At 48.5% G+C, this 18,478-nt stretch overlaps 1 gene segment (V, D, J or C); it reads right to left on the minus strand.

Moving 5' to 3' along the window:
• Positions 1-8,454: 8,454 nt before the first annotated feature.
• On the minus strand, positions 8,455-9,311 carry LOC140896822 (T cell receptor alpha variable 21-like). The segment is given in 2 exon segments: positions 8,455-8,750; positions 9,254-9,311. Coding segments are annotated over 2 exon segments (354 nt in total).
• Positions 9,312-18,478: the final 9,167 nt, after the last annotated feature.

The raw sequence follows: 18,478 nt of genomic DNA on the forward strand, positions 1-18,478 counted from the left end.
AAGAATGAGGGGAGATTTGATAGCTGCTTTCAACTACCTGAAAGGGGGTTCCAAAGAGGATGGTTCTAGACTATTCTCAGTGGTGGAAGAGGACAGAACAAGGAGTAATGGTCTCAAGTTGCAGTGGGGGAGGTTTAGGTTGGATATTAGGAAAAACTTTTTCACTAGGAGTGTGGGGAAGCACTGGAATGGGTTACCTAGGGAGGTGGTGGAATCTCCTTCCTTAGAGGTTTTTAAGGCCTGGCTTGACAGAGCTCTGGCTGGGATGATTTAGTTGGGGATTGGTCCTGCTTTGAGCAGGGGGTTGGACTAGATAACTTCCTGAGGTCCCTTCCAATTCTGATATTCAATGATTTTATGACAGCGGGCTCTGTGCCATATTAACCTGGCAACTTACACCTAGTGGGAAAGGGAATTTAGATTTATAAACAGAATAATCAATTAATCAGGTCCCTCCATCATCCCTAAATCCCAGAACAGAAGAATGCAACATTTTCACATTGTTCTGGCAGTCATCACCTCCCCTGGGTTAAGATTCACAAAAGTGACTCGTGATTCTTGGGTGCCCAGCATAAGACACAGTAAAGAGTCTAATTACCAGAGGCAGTGTCCCCAGCCAGCCAGAAAAGAGCTACAGGAATGATTTGAGGTGACTTTAAGACTCTGATCCCAAGAATGACGTGGGCATGGAATTCAGTGTGATCTGTAGCCTAGGCTAATTAGCCTGTAAGGTCTTTGGGACAGGGAATCTCTTGTCCCGTGTTTGGGCAGCGCCTTGCTCAATGGGCTCCTTGTTCATGACTCGGGCTCCCTGGCACTAGGGTAATACAAAAACAACAAGGAGTCCTTGTAGCACTTTAGACACTTGCAAATTTATTTGGGCATAAGCTTTCATGGGCTAAAACCCACTTCATCAGATGCGTGGAGTGCACCCTACAGTAGGGAGTTATAAATACACAGCATATGAAAAGATGAGAGTTGCCTTACCAAGTGGGGGGTCAGTGCTAATGAGCCGATTCAATTTAAGTTGGAATTAGGCAATTCTCAACAGTTGACAAGAAGGTGTGGAAATCACTTTTATAGTGTTAATGAGGCCAGTGTAAACAAGGTGGCTCATTTCAAACAGTTGACAAGAAGGTGTGAGTATTTATCAAGGTGAAATTGGCTTTTGTAAAAACAACAGGGAGTACTTGTGGCACCTTAGAGACTAAAAAATTGATTTAGTTTCTGTAGTGATCCATCCATTCCCAGTCTCTATTCAAGCCTAATTTGATGGTGTCCAGTTTGCAAATTAATTCCAGTTCTGCAGTTTCTCGTTGGAGTCTGTTTTTGAAGGTTTTTTTTTTCTTTTTTTGTTGAAGAACTGCCACTTTTAAATCTCAAGTATCAGAGGGGTAGCCATGTTAGTCTGGATCTGTAAAAGCAGCAAAGAGTCCAGTGGCACCTGGGTGGCATTTAAAGAAGTGGATATTCACCCACAAAAGCTCATGCTCCAATACGTCTGTTAGGCTATAAGGTGCCACAGGATGCTTTGCCACTTTTAAATCTGTTATTGAGTGACCAGGGAGATTGAAGTGTTCTCCAACTGGTTTTTGAATGTTGAGCTCAGGAACATCAGTTATAGGGCAATGCTCTAGTTTGTGATTACAAGAATGATTTAAGCCATTCTTGTAATAATTCTTAAAAGGTAACTTTGTCCCAGTCTCTCTGCATCTATCTGGGAAGGAGATTTATGAGTAGATGGCTCTTTAATCTGCCGGACAAAGACATGTAAGACCCAATGGCAGGAGCTGAAACTAGAGAAATTCAGGCTAGAGATAAGGTTCCAGCTCTGTAATGGTGATTAGCCATCGGAGCAACTTTCTTAAGGAAGTGGGTAGATTCTCCAGCTAGGAGTCTTTAAATCAAGACTGGATGTCTTTCTCCAGATCCACACAGAGCATGGGTCCAATGCGGGAATCACTGGTGACATTGTCTGGGGTGCAGGGAGTCAGACTAAATGATCACAGTATTCCCTTCTGCCTTAAAATCTATGAAACAGAGGCACCCAGAATCACTCATCACTTCTGAGAATCTTGGCTCCTGTTATAATCAAAGGGTTTAAAAAGCGGCAGGACTTACAGTAAAGATGAACGACCAGGATCACTAGTAAGGCCCCAGGACACCTCTTCTTTGTGCTCCCTCTCATTTCTGTGACCCATGTCCTAGAAGGGTTCCTGGCCCCTCATGTATTTATCACCTGCAGGCTTCTCCGTCCTCTCCTGGAGCTTTTTAAATCTACTTGCATTTCTCCTGCTTGAGAGGCAAGACACGTCCCCTCTTGCCCTACCAACAGCAAGGCCCGTCCCTCCCAGACAAAACACAAACTCACTGCAGAGACCTATGCAATTAACTTCCTCTCCAATGCACTTCTTTCAAGACGCAACACTGCCCCCAGCAGTTAAAGTCTTTGTACAGGAGGATGGCCACTTTGTTTCACTGGGTCTCCACAGCACAGAAATAGCCAGCTGAGTCGGCAAGCTGAGAACCGTCGATGTGACATGGCTCTGTCTCTCCCTTTCCAAGACCTCAGCTATGAAATCTGGTCCCTGGGTAACGTTCCCATCCTCATACAGGCTCAGCAGCAAGGCAGGACTTTCCCCAGGCAACTGTCTGTACCACCATAAGCAGGACGCTGCGCCTGAGTAGCTGCAGGTCAGAGTGGAGATCTCCCCTTCAGATCTGGTCAGAGATGGAGGATTCTGATCCACTTTAATTTGGCAGCTCACCCCTGTAGACAAAGGCAAATGGAGAAGCAACAGATGAGCTTGTTCGGTTCTCATCACCCCCTCATCTTCTCCAGCAGTTGCTCCTTATCGCTGTTCTTCATCAGCCAAAATAAATCAGAATCTCTTAATATTCTGGACAATGGTGTAAATCTGTGTGGCTCCATCAAAGTCAGCAAACCTCCCCTGATAAGCACCAGCTGAGTGCCTGCTCCGTTCTTGTGATATTCAGCCCAGCATCTCCTGGAGAATGCAGAGGCCTCTTGGGTCATCAGGGACTAGAACTGCTCTGAGGAACTGAGGCACCAAGAGACAGGGGAGGGGGTTTCCAAAGGAGCCAGGCACTCAATGCATATTGCAGTTTCAAAGGGATTCAGACACCTGACGCTGTTGGCCTCCTTCCAAAATCCAAGCCTAAGTCACTTGCCTAAGACCACAGAGTCTGTGGCAGAGCCGGGAAATGAGTTCACATCTCCTGAGTCCCAGTCTAATGGCTAAAGCACCAGACCTTCCTCATCCCCACATTATAATTATCTCAGTATTGGAGTAACTCAGTGCAACTCCATGGCCTGTTCATTGCCCAGGAGAACAGGCTAGGTCCTTACTGGCATTAAACTCTATGAATTATTATTATAGCACCTGGAGACCCAGCTGAGATCAGAGCCCCTTGTGCCAGGCGCTGTAGAGACACAGAATACAAGACAATTCCTGTCCCCCAGAGCTCAATAGACAAAATCTCCACAAACATACAATGGAACTGAACTGAGCTGGGGGGTGAGGCATTGTGACGGATGCTGCAGAGACCCCCAGGAACTGAGATCTGGGCCCTGTTTCGCCAGGCACTGCACAGACACAGTGTGGAAAAGCCCGCGCCATGATGAGCTCACAGTCTAGACAGACAAACTCCCCCTAGAACTGAATGGACAGTATCACTGACAAGGATGCCAGCTGCCTTTCCATTGCTGCTCCGGGTTACCCCTCAGCGCACTGAGGCCAGGGGATGGAGCTTTTTCCCTGCCTCCAGGACAGTGATGCAAAATCTGTCTGCAGCCTTCTTTGCTGGAGGAATCACACACTTTATTCTCACACTGTGAGCCCAGACAATCAGGGACAAGCCCTTCGTCTCACTAAAATAGAACCATGCCCTGGCATAACCCTTTGCCTCTGTTTCAGAGTAGCAGCCATGTCAGTCTGTCGCTGCAAAAAGAAAAGGAGGACTTGTGGCGCCTTAGAAACTAACAAATTTATTTGAGCATAAGCTGTAGCTCACGAAAGCTTATACTCAAATAAATTCGTTAGCCTTTAAGGTGCCACAAGTCCTCCTTCCCTTTGCCTCTGGTGTCTTAGGGGAAAAGCTGCTCTTTGCCTGGCAAAGAGACAAGAGACGGGTGCAACTTGATTAACCTCAGGTTTCAGAGTAACAGCCGTGTTAGCCCGTAGTCGCAAAAAGAAAAGGAGTGCTTGTGGCACCTTAGAGACTAACCAATTTATTTGAGCATGAGCTTTCATGAGCTACAGCTCACTTCATCGGATGCATACTGTGGAAAGTATAGAAGATCTTTTTATACGCACAAAGCATGAAAAAATGGGTGTTTACCACTACAAAAAGTTTTCTCTCCCCCCCCCCACCCCACTCTCCTGCTGGTAATAGCTTATCTAAAGTGATCACTCTCCTTACAATGTGTATGATAATCAAGTTGGACCATTTCCAGCACCACTTTAGATAAGCTATTACCAGCAGGAGAGTGGGGTGGGAGGAGGTATTTTTTCATGCTTTGTGTGTATATAATAAGATCTTCTAAACTTTCCACAGTATGCGTCCGATGAAGTGAGCTGTAGCTCAGGAAAGCTTATGCTCAAATAAATTGGTTAGTCTCTAAGGTGCCACAAGTACTCCTGTTCTTTTTGATTAATCTCAATCTCCTTCCTCTTCGTTACAAATGCTTCCCCCTCCTGGCAAGAGACACACATATTGAAGTGAATCCCCCTGTCGTTGTCACTGTTAGTATGTGCTTATATACGAATGCACAAAGCCTTGGAAACAAGCAGGGAGAACTGGAGGTCCTGGTGATGTCCAGGAATTATGACGTGATTGGAATAACAGAGACTTGGTGGGATAACTCACATGACTGGAGCACTGTCATGGATGGTTATAAACTGTTCAGGAAGGACAGGCAGGGCAGAGGAGGTGGGGGAGTAGCACTGTATGTAAGGGAGCAGTATGACTGCTCAGAGCTCCGGTACGATACTGCAGAAAAACCTGAGAGACTCTGGATTAAGTTTAGAAGTGTGAGCAACAGGAGTGATGTAGTGGTGGGAGTCTGCTATAGACCACCGGACCTATGAGGTGGATGAGGCTTTCTTCCAGCATCTTGCGGAAGCTACTAGATCGCATGCCCTGGTTCTCATGGGTGACTTTAATTTTCCTGTTATCTGCTGGGAGAGCAATACAGCAGTGCATAGACAATCCAGGAAGTTTTTGGAAAGCATAGGGGACAATTTCCTGGTGCAAGTGCTAGAGGAGCCAACTAGGGGGGGAGCTTTTCTTGACCTGCTGCTCACAAACCGGGAAGAATTAGTAGGGGAAACAAAAGTGGATGGGAATCTGGGAGGCAGTGACCATGAGTTGGTTGAGTTCAAGATTCTGACACAGGGAAGAAAGGTAAGCAGCAGGATACGGACCCTGGACTTCAGGAAAGCAGACTTTGACTCCCTCAGGGAACGGATGGGTAGGATCCCCTGGGCGACTAACATGAAGGGGAAAGGAGTCCAGGAGAGCTGGCTGTATTTCAAGGAATCCCTGTTGAGGTTACAGGGACAAACCATCCCGATGTGTCAAAAGAATAGTAAGTATGGCAGGCGACCAACTTGGCTTAATGGTGAAATCCTAGCAGATCTTAAGCATAAAAAAGAAGCTTACAAGAAGTGGAAGGTTGGACATATGACCAGGGAAGAGTATAAAAATATTGCTTGGGCATGTAAGAATGAAATCAGGAGGGCCAAATCGCACCTGGAGCTGCAGCTAGCGAGAGATGTTAAGAGTAACAAGAAGGGTTTCTTCAGGTATGTTGGCAACAAGAAGAAAGCCAAGGAAAGTGTGAGCCCCTTACTGAATGAGGGAGGCAACCTAGTGATGGAGGATGTGGAAAAAGCTAATGTACTCAATGCTTTTTTTGCCTCTGTTTTCACTAACAAGGTCAGCTCCCAGACTGCTGTGCTGGGCATCACAACATGGGGAATAGATGGCCAGCCCTCTGTGGAGAAAGAGGTGGTTAGGGACTATTTAGAAAAACTGGAGGTGCACAAGTCCATGGGGCCGGATGAGTTGCATCCGAGAGTCCTAAAGGAACTGGCGGCTGTGATTGCAGAGCCATTGGCCATTATCTTTGAAAACTCATGGAGAACGGGGGAAGTCCCGGATGACTGGAAAAAGGATAATGTAGTGCCAATCTTTAAAAAAGTGAAGAAGGAGGATCCTAGGAACTACAGGCCAGTAAGCCTCACTTCAGTCCCCAGAAAAATCATGGAGCAGGTCCTCAAAGAATCAATTCTGAAGCACTTACATGAGAGGAAAGTGATCAGGAACAGTCAGCATGGATTCACCAAGGGAAGATCATGCCTGACTAATCTAATTGCCTTCTATGATGAGATTACTGGTTCTGTGGATGAAGGGAAAGCAGTGGATGTATTGTATCTTGACTTTAGCAAAGCTTTTGACACCGTCTCCCACAGTATTTTTGCCAGCAAGTTAAAGAAGTATGGGCTGGATGAATGCACTATAAGGTGGGTAGAAAGTTGACCAGATTGTCGGGCTCAACAGGTAGTGATCAATGGCTCCATGTCTAGTTGGCAGCCGGTGTCAAGTGGAGTGCCCCAGGGGTCGGTCCTAGGGCCGGTTTTGTTCAATATCTTCATAAATGATCTGGAGGATGGTGTGGATTGCACTCTCAGCAAATTTGCGGATGACACTAAACTGGGAGGAGTGGTAGATACGCTGGAGGGGAGGGATAGGATACAGGGGGACCTAGACAAATTGGAGGATTGGGCCAAAACAAATCTGATGAGGTTCAATAAGGATAAGTGCAGGGTCCTGCACTTAGGATGGAAGAATCCAATGCACCGCTACAGACTAGCGAATGGCTAGGCAGCAGTTCTGCGGAAAAGGGGTGACAGTGGACGAGAAGCTGGATATGAGCCAGCAGTGTGCCCTTGTTGCCAAGAAGGCCAATGGCATTTTGGGATGTATAAGTAGGGGCATAGCGAGCAGATCGAGGGACGTGATCGTTCTCCTCTATTCGACATTGGTGAGGCCTCATCTGGAGTACTGTGTCCAGTTTTGGGCCCCACACTACAAGAAGGATGTGGATAAATTGGAAAGAGTCCAGCGAAGAGCAACAAAAATGATTAGGGGTCTGGAACACATGACTTATGAGGAGAGGCTGAGGGAACTGGGATTGTTTAGTCTGCAGAAGAGAAGGATGAGGGGGGATTTGATAGCTGCTTTCAACTACCTGAGAGGTAGTTCCAGAGAGGATGGTTCTAGACTATTCTCAGTGGTGGAAGAGGACAGGACAAGGAGTAATGGTCTCAAGTTGCAGTGGAGGAGGTTTAGGTTGGATATTAGGAAAAACTTTTTCACTAGGAGGGTGGTGAAACACTGGAATGCGTTGCCTAGGGAGGTGGTGGAATCTCCTTCCTTAGAAGTTTTTAAGGTCAGGCTTGACAAAGCCCTGGCTGGGATGATTTAATTGGGTCTGGGTCCTGCTTTTGAGCAGGGGGTTGGACTAGATGACCTCCTGAGGTCCCTTCCAACCCTGATATTCTATGATTCTATGATTCTATGTTTTGTGTCTGTGTTAAATAGTTCCCTTTCCCCTGGGTTTAACTCTCTGACATGCCTCCCCCTGGGCGAAGGGGGGATCCCCAGAGCTGGGCTTCATGGGAATGGGCAGAGCCAGTTCTGCACAAACACTTTTAATTTCCTTCCTCCCTCCAAACCTCCAGGCTCCTTCGGTCAGTGGTTCTCAACCAGGGGTACATGTACCCCGGGGGGTAAACAGAGATCTTCCAGGGTGTGCATCAACTCATCTAGAGATTTGCCTAGTTTTACAACAGGCTACAGAAAAAGCGCTGGCGAAGTCAGTACAAACTAACACTTCATACAGACAATGACTCGTTTACACTGCTCTATATACTATGCACTGAAATGTAAGTAGAGTCGTTATATTTCAGTTGATTTATTTTATAATTATTTGGTACACAGGAGAAAGTCAACAATTGTTCAGTAACAGTGTGGCCGGGGCATGTCTGTATTTTTAGGTCTGATTTTGTAAACAAGTAATTTTTAAGTGAGGTGAAACTTGGGGGTACACAAGACAAACCAGACCCTTGGAAAGGGCACAGTAGTCTGGAAAGGTTGAGAGCCGCTCCCTTGGGGGTCTTTCCCTAGGAGGTATTCCCCAAGTGCATTCCCTCCTCAGCCTCTCTGTCTCAGCTCCCGACCCATGCGACGGGGATCCTTGCACAGCCCTGCCTCACCAGGGGGGTGGGGGGCTGACCGTGTTAAGGAAGGTGATGCACGCTCAGAGATGCACTGTGTAAGAAGTAGGTGGTGGTGTTGTACCGCCAGCCAGCCTGACAGCTACCCTCCAGCTGGGGAGTTTTTGCACAGGCTGCCAGTGCTCCTGTGTCACTGTGTCTCCACGGCGCAGAAGTAGGTGGCTGCATCTCCCAGCTGTGATTCTCTGATGTGCAGGGAGCTCAGCTGCTTCCCCTTGTCGAGCTCCGCGGTGAGGTTGGGCTCCTTGGTTTGTTTCCCATCGGACACCAGAATCAGCAGGGAGACAGGCTGGCCTCCGGGAAGCTGCCTGAACCACCGCAAACTCCTGAAATCGCTCGTCGTGTAGTGGCAAGAGATGCTGCCGTTCTGCCCTTCCCGAGTGACCGCAGACAGGTTCTGGTGCACCTCGGCCTGGCAGCTCCCCCCTGCGGGCAGAAGGCAAAAGACACACCCCATAGATGACAGGGCACCTCTGCCCAGTTCACACACTGGCCGGATACAAAGCCCGGTGGAGTTTCTCTTCATTTCCAGGGGCGTTGAATCTGGCCCACGACTGCTCTTTTCCTAGATTGCTGTATTCCTAGATTGCTCTCATCTAGGGTTAGGGTTAGGGGGTTAGCCGTAGATTATTGCTGGCTGCGAGATTCACAAAGGCACAATAATAAGAGACAGCCCTTGCCCCAAAGAGTTTACAGATTAAATAGCCAAGCAAAGGGTGGGAGGGGAAACTGAGGCACACAAAAGGGAAGGAACTCCAGCAGGCCAGAGCTGGGAACTGAACCCAGGAGTCCTGTATCCCCATCCACTCCAGTACAGAGAATGGTGCGTGGCTAGCAAAGCAAAGGGAGAGTCAGAGAATTAGTTCTTGTCTCTTAAATCCACCATCACGTTCAGCATCATCTGTAGCGTTTCCTGCCCCCAGACTTACAGGGAATGTTCACCAGCAGTAGCAGCAGCCGTGGGAACAGCAGCCAGGGTCTCTCCATTGTCCCTCAGCAAAGGAGCTTTATAGCCGGGTGTTCCCCGTTCAGTACAGAAGGTTCCGCCCCCTCACAGGTAGATTTACTTCTCCCCCTGGGGCAAATTTACCAGCTCCTCCTCCTGAAGTAGGAGCCTCTTTGGTGCCTTCAGCAATTACGGGGTAGCCTAAGACAGCCAGGAAATGAGTCCCAGGGAGTCACTTTGTAGAACTGCTCTGAGCAAGTGGGTGATGTGAGTGGGCGGAGTTGTGACTGGATGTTGTGAGACTTGTGGCTGGAATAGCTATCTAGATTTCCTGCTGCAAATCGGTCTAGGCATCCATTTAGCCACCCTGCCCGCTGCTTTGTCCAGCCCTCCCTCTTGCTGCAATATCTGTCTATGCTGACATTCATCTCCCTGGTATGTGAGGGCTGAGAGTAAAATCATTCCCCACACAGGCCCGAGGGCTCTACAAGTCTTTGCATGCACATACCCACCTCCCTGACAGGCTGCCGTGGATTTTTTCCTCAAAGCACACTCGTACAAAGCACACTAGTAGACAGCTGAGGGCTCAGGCTGGCTGCTGGGGAAGCTGAGCGAGCTGCACCGGTTGGTGGTTTCCAAGGACCTGGTGAAGGAATCTCCCTGTTCCCAGCCACCTGTGATCCTTAATATCACGAACGGCAGGGAACCGCCCGGGACCTGCTGGCAGCAAGGGATGCTCCGCTTTCCCCGCCGGTAACTGCAGCTGAGCTGTGCGGACTGTCCCTCGCTGGAGACAGCGGATTTGTCCTGAGTGACGGCGTATGGGCCGCGGGCCCCTGTGGGGAAAACGGGGTGAGGGAGGCCAAAGGAGCTCAGGCCCAGGGAGGGGCGGGTGTTTGGCTGGAAGTCCCCTTACAGTGGAGGGCTAGAGATGAGCCACCAGGAGACAGACGGAGTTTTACAAACTGCAGGTGTCTCTGTTGTGCTCAGTAGAGCTGACCACAAAGAGACGGGATTGGCTTAAACGCAGTAATAAAATACCAAGTGACGCCAAGCTCTTAAATCCTGTATGAGTGTGAGAGGGAAGGTGTGTTAGTGTGTGTGAGAGAGAGAGAATAACAAAGCACAGAGAACGAAAGGGTGTAATACCTCGCAGCTGTGCAATGAGCAGAAGGAAGTTCATGGGTGCTGTGATGTCTGTCAGACCTTGCAATGAAGGGCAGGACTGGGTCCCTTTGCCTAGAGATCTGAGTCTGACACAGGACATTCTCTGGGTGTGGGCTGCATTCTGGGGGCAGGTTTATCTAGGAGTGTGCCGTGTTGTTGTAGCTGTGTGGGTCCCACTCTATTGGAGAGACAAGGTGGTGAGGTCATATCTTTTATTGGACCAACTTCTGTTGGTGGGAGAGACCGGCTTCCCAGCGGAGGAAGAGCTCTGTGTAGCTGGAAAACTTGTCTCCGCAATAGAAGTTGGTCCAATCGAGGATATTATCATCTAGGATCGTGCATGGATCTCTTTGCCTCTGAGAAGAAATGTGTGTGTGTGTGTGTGTGTGTGTGTGTGTGTGTGTGTGTGTGTGTGTGTGTGTGTGTGTGTGACGGAGGTAGGCATAGATATCTGTATTTCTGAGTGTGTGTGAAGGGGGGATAGATGTCAGAGAGTGTGCCTGTGTGTGTGATTTCAGTGTGTAGGTTTCCGGCTGTGTGTTAGAATCTGTCTATTTGTGTGTGTGAGTCTAGGTGAGGGAGTGTGTTTGTGTGGTTGTATGTGAGAATCCTTATGTGAGTGTGTATGTCTGTGGAAGAGTGTGTGTGTGTGTGTGTGAGAGAGAGAGAGAGAGAGAGAGAGAGAAACTGCTTGTGTGAGTGTGCCCTGTGTGTGACTCTGTGTGAGAATGTCTGTGTGCATGTTTCCGGTCTGAAACTGTCTGACCTGAAGAACAGGGAAAATCACATGGGAATTACTGAGTTACCAGATTGTCTCCCCAGAGAATGCTTCCCCATCTGCTAGTGTTGTGGGGCAAGGAAGCTATTTGTGATATAAAACCACCCGATCCAGGCAACTGGGGAAGGCGAAAAGGTGAAAATGTGACTGTCTATAATTTTCCAGGTGTTTCTTCAAGGTTCTTCCTTAAATTACTGACTTCTCTCCCCTTTGTTCTATTCACATAGCTTCTGTTCCGGTCCATTCCAATGTATTCTGTTCTGTTCCATTCTGTTCTTATTGCCTTTCACCTACTCTGATCTACTTTCCTTTCCTCTCTTCTGTGCTCATATCCTCTGTTCTATTCTAACTTCCTCTTGTCTCCTCTCTTCGGTCCTTGTGGCCTGCCCCACCCAGGGTTTTGTGACGGGCTGCCTGTGTTCATCTCGCACGGTGCTCCAGCGCGCACAGATACACCGCGGCGTCTTCCAGGCAGCTGCTGTTCAGGTACAAGAAGCTGCTTTTGGTTTCGGTGTCCAGGCTCATGGTGAAATTCTCTCGGGTGTCTCTGCCGCTAGAGGACAGGGAGGCCACGAACCGCGGCTGGCGCCCCTGGGGCTGGCGGTACCAATGCACGCTGTACTCGGTGCCCGTGTAGGAGCAGTTGAGCTGGATGGGTTCTCCTTCATGGGCAGGGGCCTGGGACCGGTCTTGGGTCACCGTGTATTGGGCCAAAGTACCTGGGGAGAGGAGGTTGGTTTTAGTCCAGGTTTTCTTGCTCAGCAATGACAGAAAAATACATGCACCTCTGTCTAGACAAGGGAGAAAACAAGCAAACGAAAATCCACCCTTCTGCCTGTCCATCTGCCTATCCTTCCACTGTCCGTCTGTCCATCCATCCACCTTCCCTCTGTGCTGTCTGCCTATCCATCCATCTACCCTTCCCTCTTGCTGTCTGTCCGTCCGTCCACCCTTCCCTCCCACTGCGCTGCCTGTCCATCTGCCCATCTTTCCCTCTGCACTGTCCTTCTGTCCTTCCATCCACCTTCCCTCTGTGCTGTCTCTCCCGACTCCATCTGTCTCTCTCTCACTCTGCACCATCTGTGCATCCTCCCCACTGCACTGTCCGTCTGTCTACCCACGGGCTCCCATCCCCATGGTATCGGAGTGCCTTTCTTTCAGAAAAGCCTGGAAATCCCAACCCGTGGCGCCGTGCTCAGAGCAGAGCCTTGAATACCTGGAGCCAGCACCAGCAGCAAAGCGGGCAGGCTCATTGTCAGGGACCCAGCTGCAGAGTGAAGTGGCTGGACGAGGTGAAGCTCTGACACCGCTCAGCCTCCAGGGGTGGCCTTCAGGCTGGAAGGAAATCGGTACATTTACCCTGCTCAAGTGGGTGGGGGAGGGAAAGGGTTTTGCTTCTGAGTGCCCTGGGCCTGATCCTCCACTGGTGCAGATTAACTGGGTTCCATCAGAGTCACTGGGCCGGTTCCCCAGCTGGAGCAAGCTGGCCATAGCTCCGCTGTGTAAATGGCTGATGTAAATCACTGGATCTGCATTTAAATCGGGGGCAGCTGGTCCCGTTTCTGACAGTTAAGGCTCTGTCCCTATAATTCATGGATTTCCCTCTCTGTTGTGCTCTCCTGGGTTAAGCAATATTTATGTAGCGCGCACACACCACCATCAAGGAAGCAAAAAAAATGGTTAAAAGCCACTGGCCGAAGAGGGTAACAAGGCGAAGGGCCAGCCTGTCTCCCTATCAGGCACCGAAAATTGTATCGGGAATTAAAAAAAAAAAAAGATGAGGGGAGGGGAAGCGAGTGAAAACAGGATGTCAATGAAAAGCGGAAGGATGCTTTTGTAGGTGGGTGGAGCGGAATAGCCACTAGGGGGCAGCAGAGGGTACGGCACATGGGGCACTGGCCTGGTTCTACCCTCAGGTGTATCCCGGGAATGGCTGGGCCGATCCGTTTGGCCTGGTGTCCCATCTCCAAAACAGGCTGGTGCCGCACTGTGATTATTTCAGCAAGAGCCTAGGGCCCCCCCTCGGCAGCGTGATTGGTGCTTTAAAAACAGATCTCCACAAGGCTCCCTGCCCCTAAGAGATGACCTGGGCAGCAGGGAAAGGCAGACCAGGGGATGGGAGGGAAACATGCACAGAGAGTAGAACGGACTTGCCCAAGCTCATATAGCAGGTCAGTGGCAGAGACGGGTAGTCACCCTTAGACTGTAGGCTCTTTAGGGAAGAGACTGGGCTGGCGACTGTGCTTCTGCACCCCCTAGGGCAGGGGTAGGGTTTAGGGTTATGGTGAGAGTGAACTGTCAGGTTGTAGCATTCGTATTTTTGGTTACAGTCTTGCGGGACAGTTACAGTTCAGGGCAAGGGTTAAGTAGAGGGTTAGGTTTACGGTTCAATGGGAATTGAGTGTCTAGATTCCTGAGGCCTCTTTCAAATCTCAGCCCAGTTACCTAGGATAAATATCCAAATGCTGAGAATAAAACATGTTTCCATAGTATCTTCTATCTATACAGACCAAGTTTCAAACTACCAGCTACTGCCGCTGCCTCAGAGGAATATAAATTTCACGTCTGTAAGGGCAGCTAGAAACCGACGGAGAGGAAGAGGGAGGAGTTTGGGGGAACTGCCCGCAGATCCACGGAACAGAGTGGTTTCAGGTCAGCCTGCAGCTGACATATTAGTGTTGTTAAGGAGAGAGGGATGGGCTTGTGGACAAGGATCTGCTCTGGGATTCAGAGACCAGCTCTGCCGCAGTCTGTCTGTGTATGAGGATGTGTACTCCTCTATGCCTCAGTTTCCCTAGCTGTAAAAAAAGGAGAGTTTTTTTCTAACTCATATAGGGACTGTTCAGATTTCTTGACGGGCCCAGGAATCAGTGGGGCATGAATATGTTTACCGGCAGTAATGTCTGGGATTATCACAACAAATGTAATGGGATGAGGCACCCAACTCCGTTAACGTCATTTGAAATGCCCAGCCAGAACTCCTGAAAGAATGGTTTTAAATCATTTTCCTCTTTCCTCTGCGGCCTTTGCGGATAGCCCCAGTGAAACCGAAGATGCCGAGCGTCGAAGGGTTTCCAATGACAAGCTGTGTTTATCTGTTCAACCAGCAGAGGGCGCTGCTTTCTCACGGTTTTACCACGTACCACAGGACTTCAGAGTTCGCCGGCCTCCACACACATATTCTCGGGGAAAGTGTCTTGCAATTAAATAGTTTCCAAACAAATCTACCCAAAATGCAAATGTCTCTACAACAGGAGTGTTGATGTGACGCCCGTCTCTGGTCTCTCTCCAGGGCAGGGCCGGCGAAGGGGAAGGGAAGGGAGGGTTTGGCACAGATGCGCTGCGTGGCTCTGTCGCCGTGCGCGCTGCAGGGCGCAGAGATACACCGCGGTGTCCGCCGGCTCCGGGGCTGCGATGCTCAGAGCTGTGGAGCTGTCAGCGGCCTGGGAAGAAAACCTCCCCTGGGCGAAATCCGCATTTTCTCGATAAGCCTCATACAGCTTCGTCCCTCTCCACAGAATGTACTGCGGGGCTCGGTTAGGAGACTGTCGGTACCAGGAGAGAGAGACGCCAGAAGGACCGGTGGTTTTGTAGGAACAGCTGAATGTTACTGAGCCTCCTTCTACGTCAGACACCTGGGATTCCTTGGACTGGATCGAATCACCCAGCGCAGCACTAGGGACAAGAAATAAGTCAATAAAATGCACCAGTTACAGACAAGCGGAGTGCCCAACCGGGAGAGGAGAAGAGATTGTGGAAGAGAGAGAATAAAACTAGGTATGTAGGTAGGTAGACTGAAAAGGAGAAAGTGCTACAGAGAAATGGAGAAAGGTGGCGGATTGCTTCTGGTTTGGGGAGGAGAGAGAGGGTGTTTAATTAGCAGTGAGCCAGGCTGCATGAACAAATCTAACAGCTCAATGACCTGGATACAGAGTGAGTATAAAAAGGTCTAGAACAAAACACATTTCCATTGTTTAGCGGACTCTGCTCTGAGTCACAAAGAGGAGGCGAAAACACAACAGGGAAGCAACAGGATTGTTGGCTGAATGCTATAAACCAACCCACATGCCTCCCTGAAAAGTCCAGAGGGGCGGATCTGAACCCAGTGCAGTGCCCGAACCCAGAGGAAATGAGGGGAGGGGAGTGGTGTTTGCTTCTGATTTCTATGTGAAACGGTCTGTTTCCTGGCTCTCTCAGCCACCCCAGCTTTCAGAAAGGTTTGGTTCTTTGTAGCTGTCACTATCTCTATGAAATAGATAAAATGTTTAGACATGAAGTGCACTTCTTAGGCTCTCTGATTCCCTGGCGAGGCATGCGTGTATAAGAAGCTGGGCGAACAGAGAGACTGGCAGACACAAAGAGAGACCTGGGTGGATGGATGTCGATTTCAGAGGAGCTGAAACGCTTCACAGCAGCTAAGAACCTGGCCCGACAGAGTTAGACCAGAGTTGCGGTGATGGGACACAGATCAGAACCTCGCCCAGTGTCTTTTACCATGTTTCCAGCTGCAGGAAATCCTGGTACAATTTTCCAAGTTTTGTGGGTGATTTGTTTTATTGACAACAAATATTGTTACATAAAGGTTGTAAATTCATGCATATATTAATTCACATAAATATAACTGAGACGATAACGCATCGGGCTCGGTTTGCACAGCATGGTGGCTCTAACCCTGCACAGGGATAGAAACGGAAAGTTCCTCCCAGACATGGGAAGAGCAGAAGGAACTGAACTCGGCAGAGACGTGTTATAAAAAAGGGTCGGGTAGGAAAACAGTCTCTGCCACCCTCGGTGTGTGTGAGCCCCTCGCTCACTTCTTGTATCTCAGGAGCTGCAACTCTGCCCTACTGCGCACCTCAGAGCGCAGTGATACGCGGCTGTGCCTTGCAGGGACACAGCCTCAGTCTTCAAGGGAACCGTCTTATTATGGTCGAAAAAACTGATGAGAATGTTCCAGAGGTGACAGTGTTCTTCTCAGCAGGAGATTGATGCGCTGTCTATATGTGCTCAGTTCGGATACTGACGGAACCAGAAGAGATTTGGGCTGGTGAAAGCGGCGGTGAAATTACACTGCAAAGTGGCGGGTTGCCCCTCTGAGATTTTCATTGCTGCAGGAGACTGAAACACAAAATTACTTTGAACAAGACATGTTGAAAGACAAAAATACCCAGTAATTAAATTATATTTATTCATTCATATTTTTACACAAAAGTCTCGAATGATCTTATGTAGAAACTGGTTTCCATTTTAAAGCAAAGTATCTCGAAAGGAAAGCAAAGTTCTTTCCTTAAACCATACGATTCTCTGGTTCAGCGAATCCAGTTTTCTTTTAAAACTTTTAGGTGGGATTTTCAAAAGATCGTTAGGAATTTGGGTGCCTAAAACCCCCTAGGGTTTGAAAACCCTCGCCTGTAATAAGAGGACTCTTGTAGCTCTTAAACACAATAACTCACGTAAAAACTATCATTTCTCTCACCTGACTTCACAAGGAGAAGGCAGAAGGCAGAAGACCGTTTTGCAACTTGAAATTATCCTCCTTTTTGCGAGGCCCTTTACCCAATTATAAAAATAATTCTTCCTCCTGTTTCGTTTATTAAAAGAACGTACATGCTGTAAAAATGCTCTCTCTGTGACTCCCCCTCTTTCTTCTCTTCTTTTCTTTCTGACATGAGAAAGAAATGCTATCCAGGGGAGTGTAGGGTTCAATTACAACTTAAATACATAAAATACAGTGTAAAATGTAATTCCCAGAACGTCAGGCACGCCCCCTTGTGGACACAATAAATCATGCAAGTAATTTTGAAAAAACAGCTAGAAAACGTAAGAGTGGTCTAGCCCAGTATGGCCAAAGGTCCATCTAGCCCAGTGTCCTGTCTTCCAACAGTGGCCAGAGGTAGACGCTTCAGAGAGAATGAACAGAACAGGGCAAGTATCGAGTGATCCGTCCTCTGTCGTCCAGTCCCAGCATCTGGCAGTCAGAGGCTTAGAGATACTCAGAGTATGGGGTTGCATCTCTGACCATCTTGGCTACTCGCCATTTATGGACCTATCCTCCATGAACCAATCATATATTTCTCTGAAGGGGAAAAAGGCTTATTTTCACATGAAATTTCTCACGCTTCTCTAGGTCCATCATAATTTATGGGTCTGGTGCAGAAGTCATTGGGAGAAATTCTCTAGCCCTTGTTAAGCAGAAGGTCAAACTACATGGGCATAATTCTTCCTTTGGATATTAAAAATCTGTGTATCTCTGTGTTACTTATCTCCAAAAGAAATTATTTCAAAGACTGGATTATTCCTACAAGCCATTCCTTAGTTACAGGAGTTTGGGGAAAGTGTTTCATTGCTTCTTAAGAAAAAAAGATCTTCTCACTAGAGTTCGGCATTTAAAACCTGCTTAGTGTAAATTATTAGGAGTATTAGGGGTTGTAACTCTGCCATAACCAATCCCAATTCCGGTTGGAATAGCAGGAGAGTTGGCATCCGGCTGGCAGCCAGCTATAAAACTTTGCCAAATAAATCCATCAAATGAGTCCTTTATATGCCCTGTAAAGGCTTGGACTGATTAGATTTTTACCAGAATAATTCAACAAGTGTGGATTTCCCCCCACACCCACACCCACACAGGTACAAGTGTTTCCCTTGATAACCCTTTGCCTCCCTGTAAAGTTCAGTTAAGAAAAACTGCTTGAGAACTTATTTGGAGTTTGATTTATGGGCTATTTACTTTGCATGTGACATACAAATTGACAACATCATGTTTGAATGGTCACATAGCTTTAACTTTTTGGATCTCGGGTGTCTTTTCTCATTCATTGTGTAAATCACCCTAGTTCTGTGATGAGAGAGGGGCATGAGGAGGAGGAGGAGGAGGAGGAGCACTGTGGGTAAGTTCATCCTCAGCTGACTTCGAGGCCCCATTGTGCTGGGTGCTGCCCAGACACTGGTAGAGACAGACCCCGCTGCGTTTAAACATTTGGGCTGGGATTTAAGAGCCCGAGGAAGGAAGGCCTCCATTCAATCACAGGTATTTGTGAATGCGTGTATCCATTTGTTTTGGTGGGTGGCATTTTCAGGAGAGGTGTGTGTGTGTGTGTGTGTGTGTGTGTGTGTGTGTGTGTGTGTACACATTCTGTAATGTATCAGGGAGATGTCGAGAGGGAGGACAGCACCTGTGTGTCTGAGCTGTGGCCCAGCGCTGCATCCCTCACAGGGGGCGAATGCTGGGTCATGGGGACGTTCTCTCTGGTCCCTCTTCCATGC

The sequence above is a fragment of the Lepidochelys kempii genome, chromosome 13, assembly GCF_965140265.1.
Source record: "Lepidochelys kempii isolate rLepKem1 chromosome 13, rLepKem1.hap2, whole genome shotgun sequence".
NCBI lineage: Eukaryota > Metazoa > Chordata > Testudines > Cheloniidae > Lepidochelys > Lepidochelys kempii.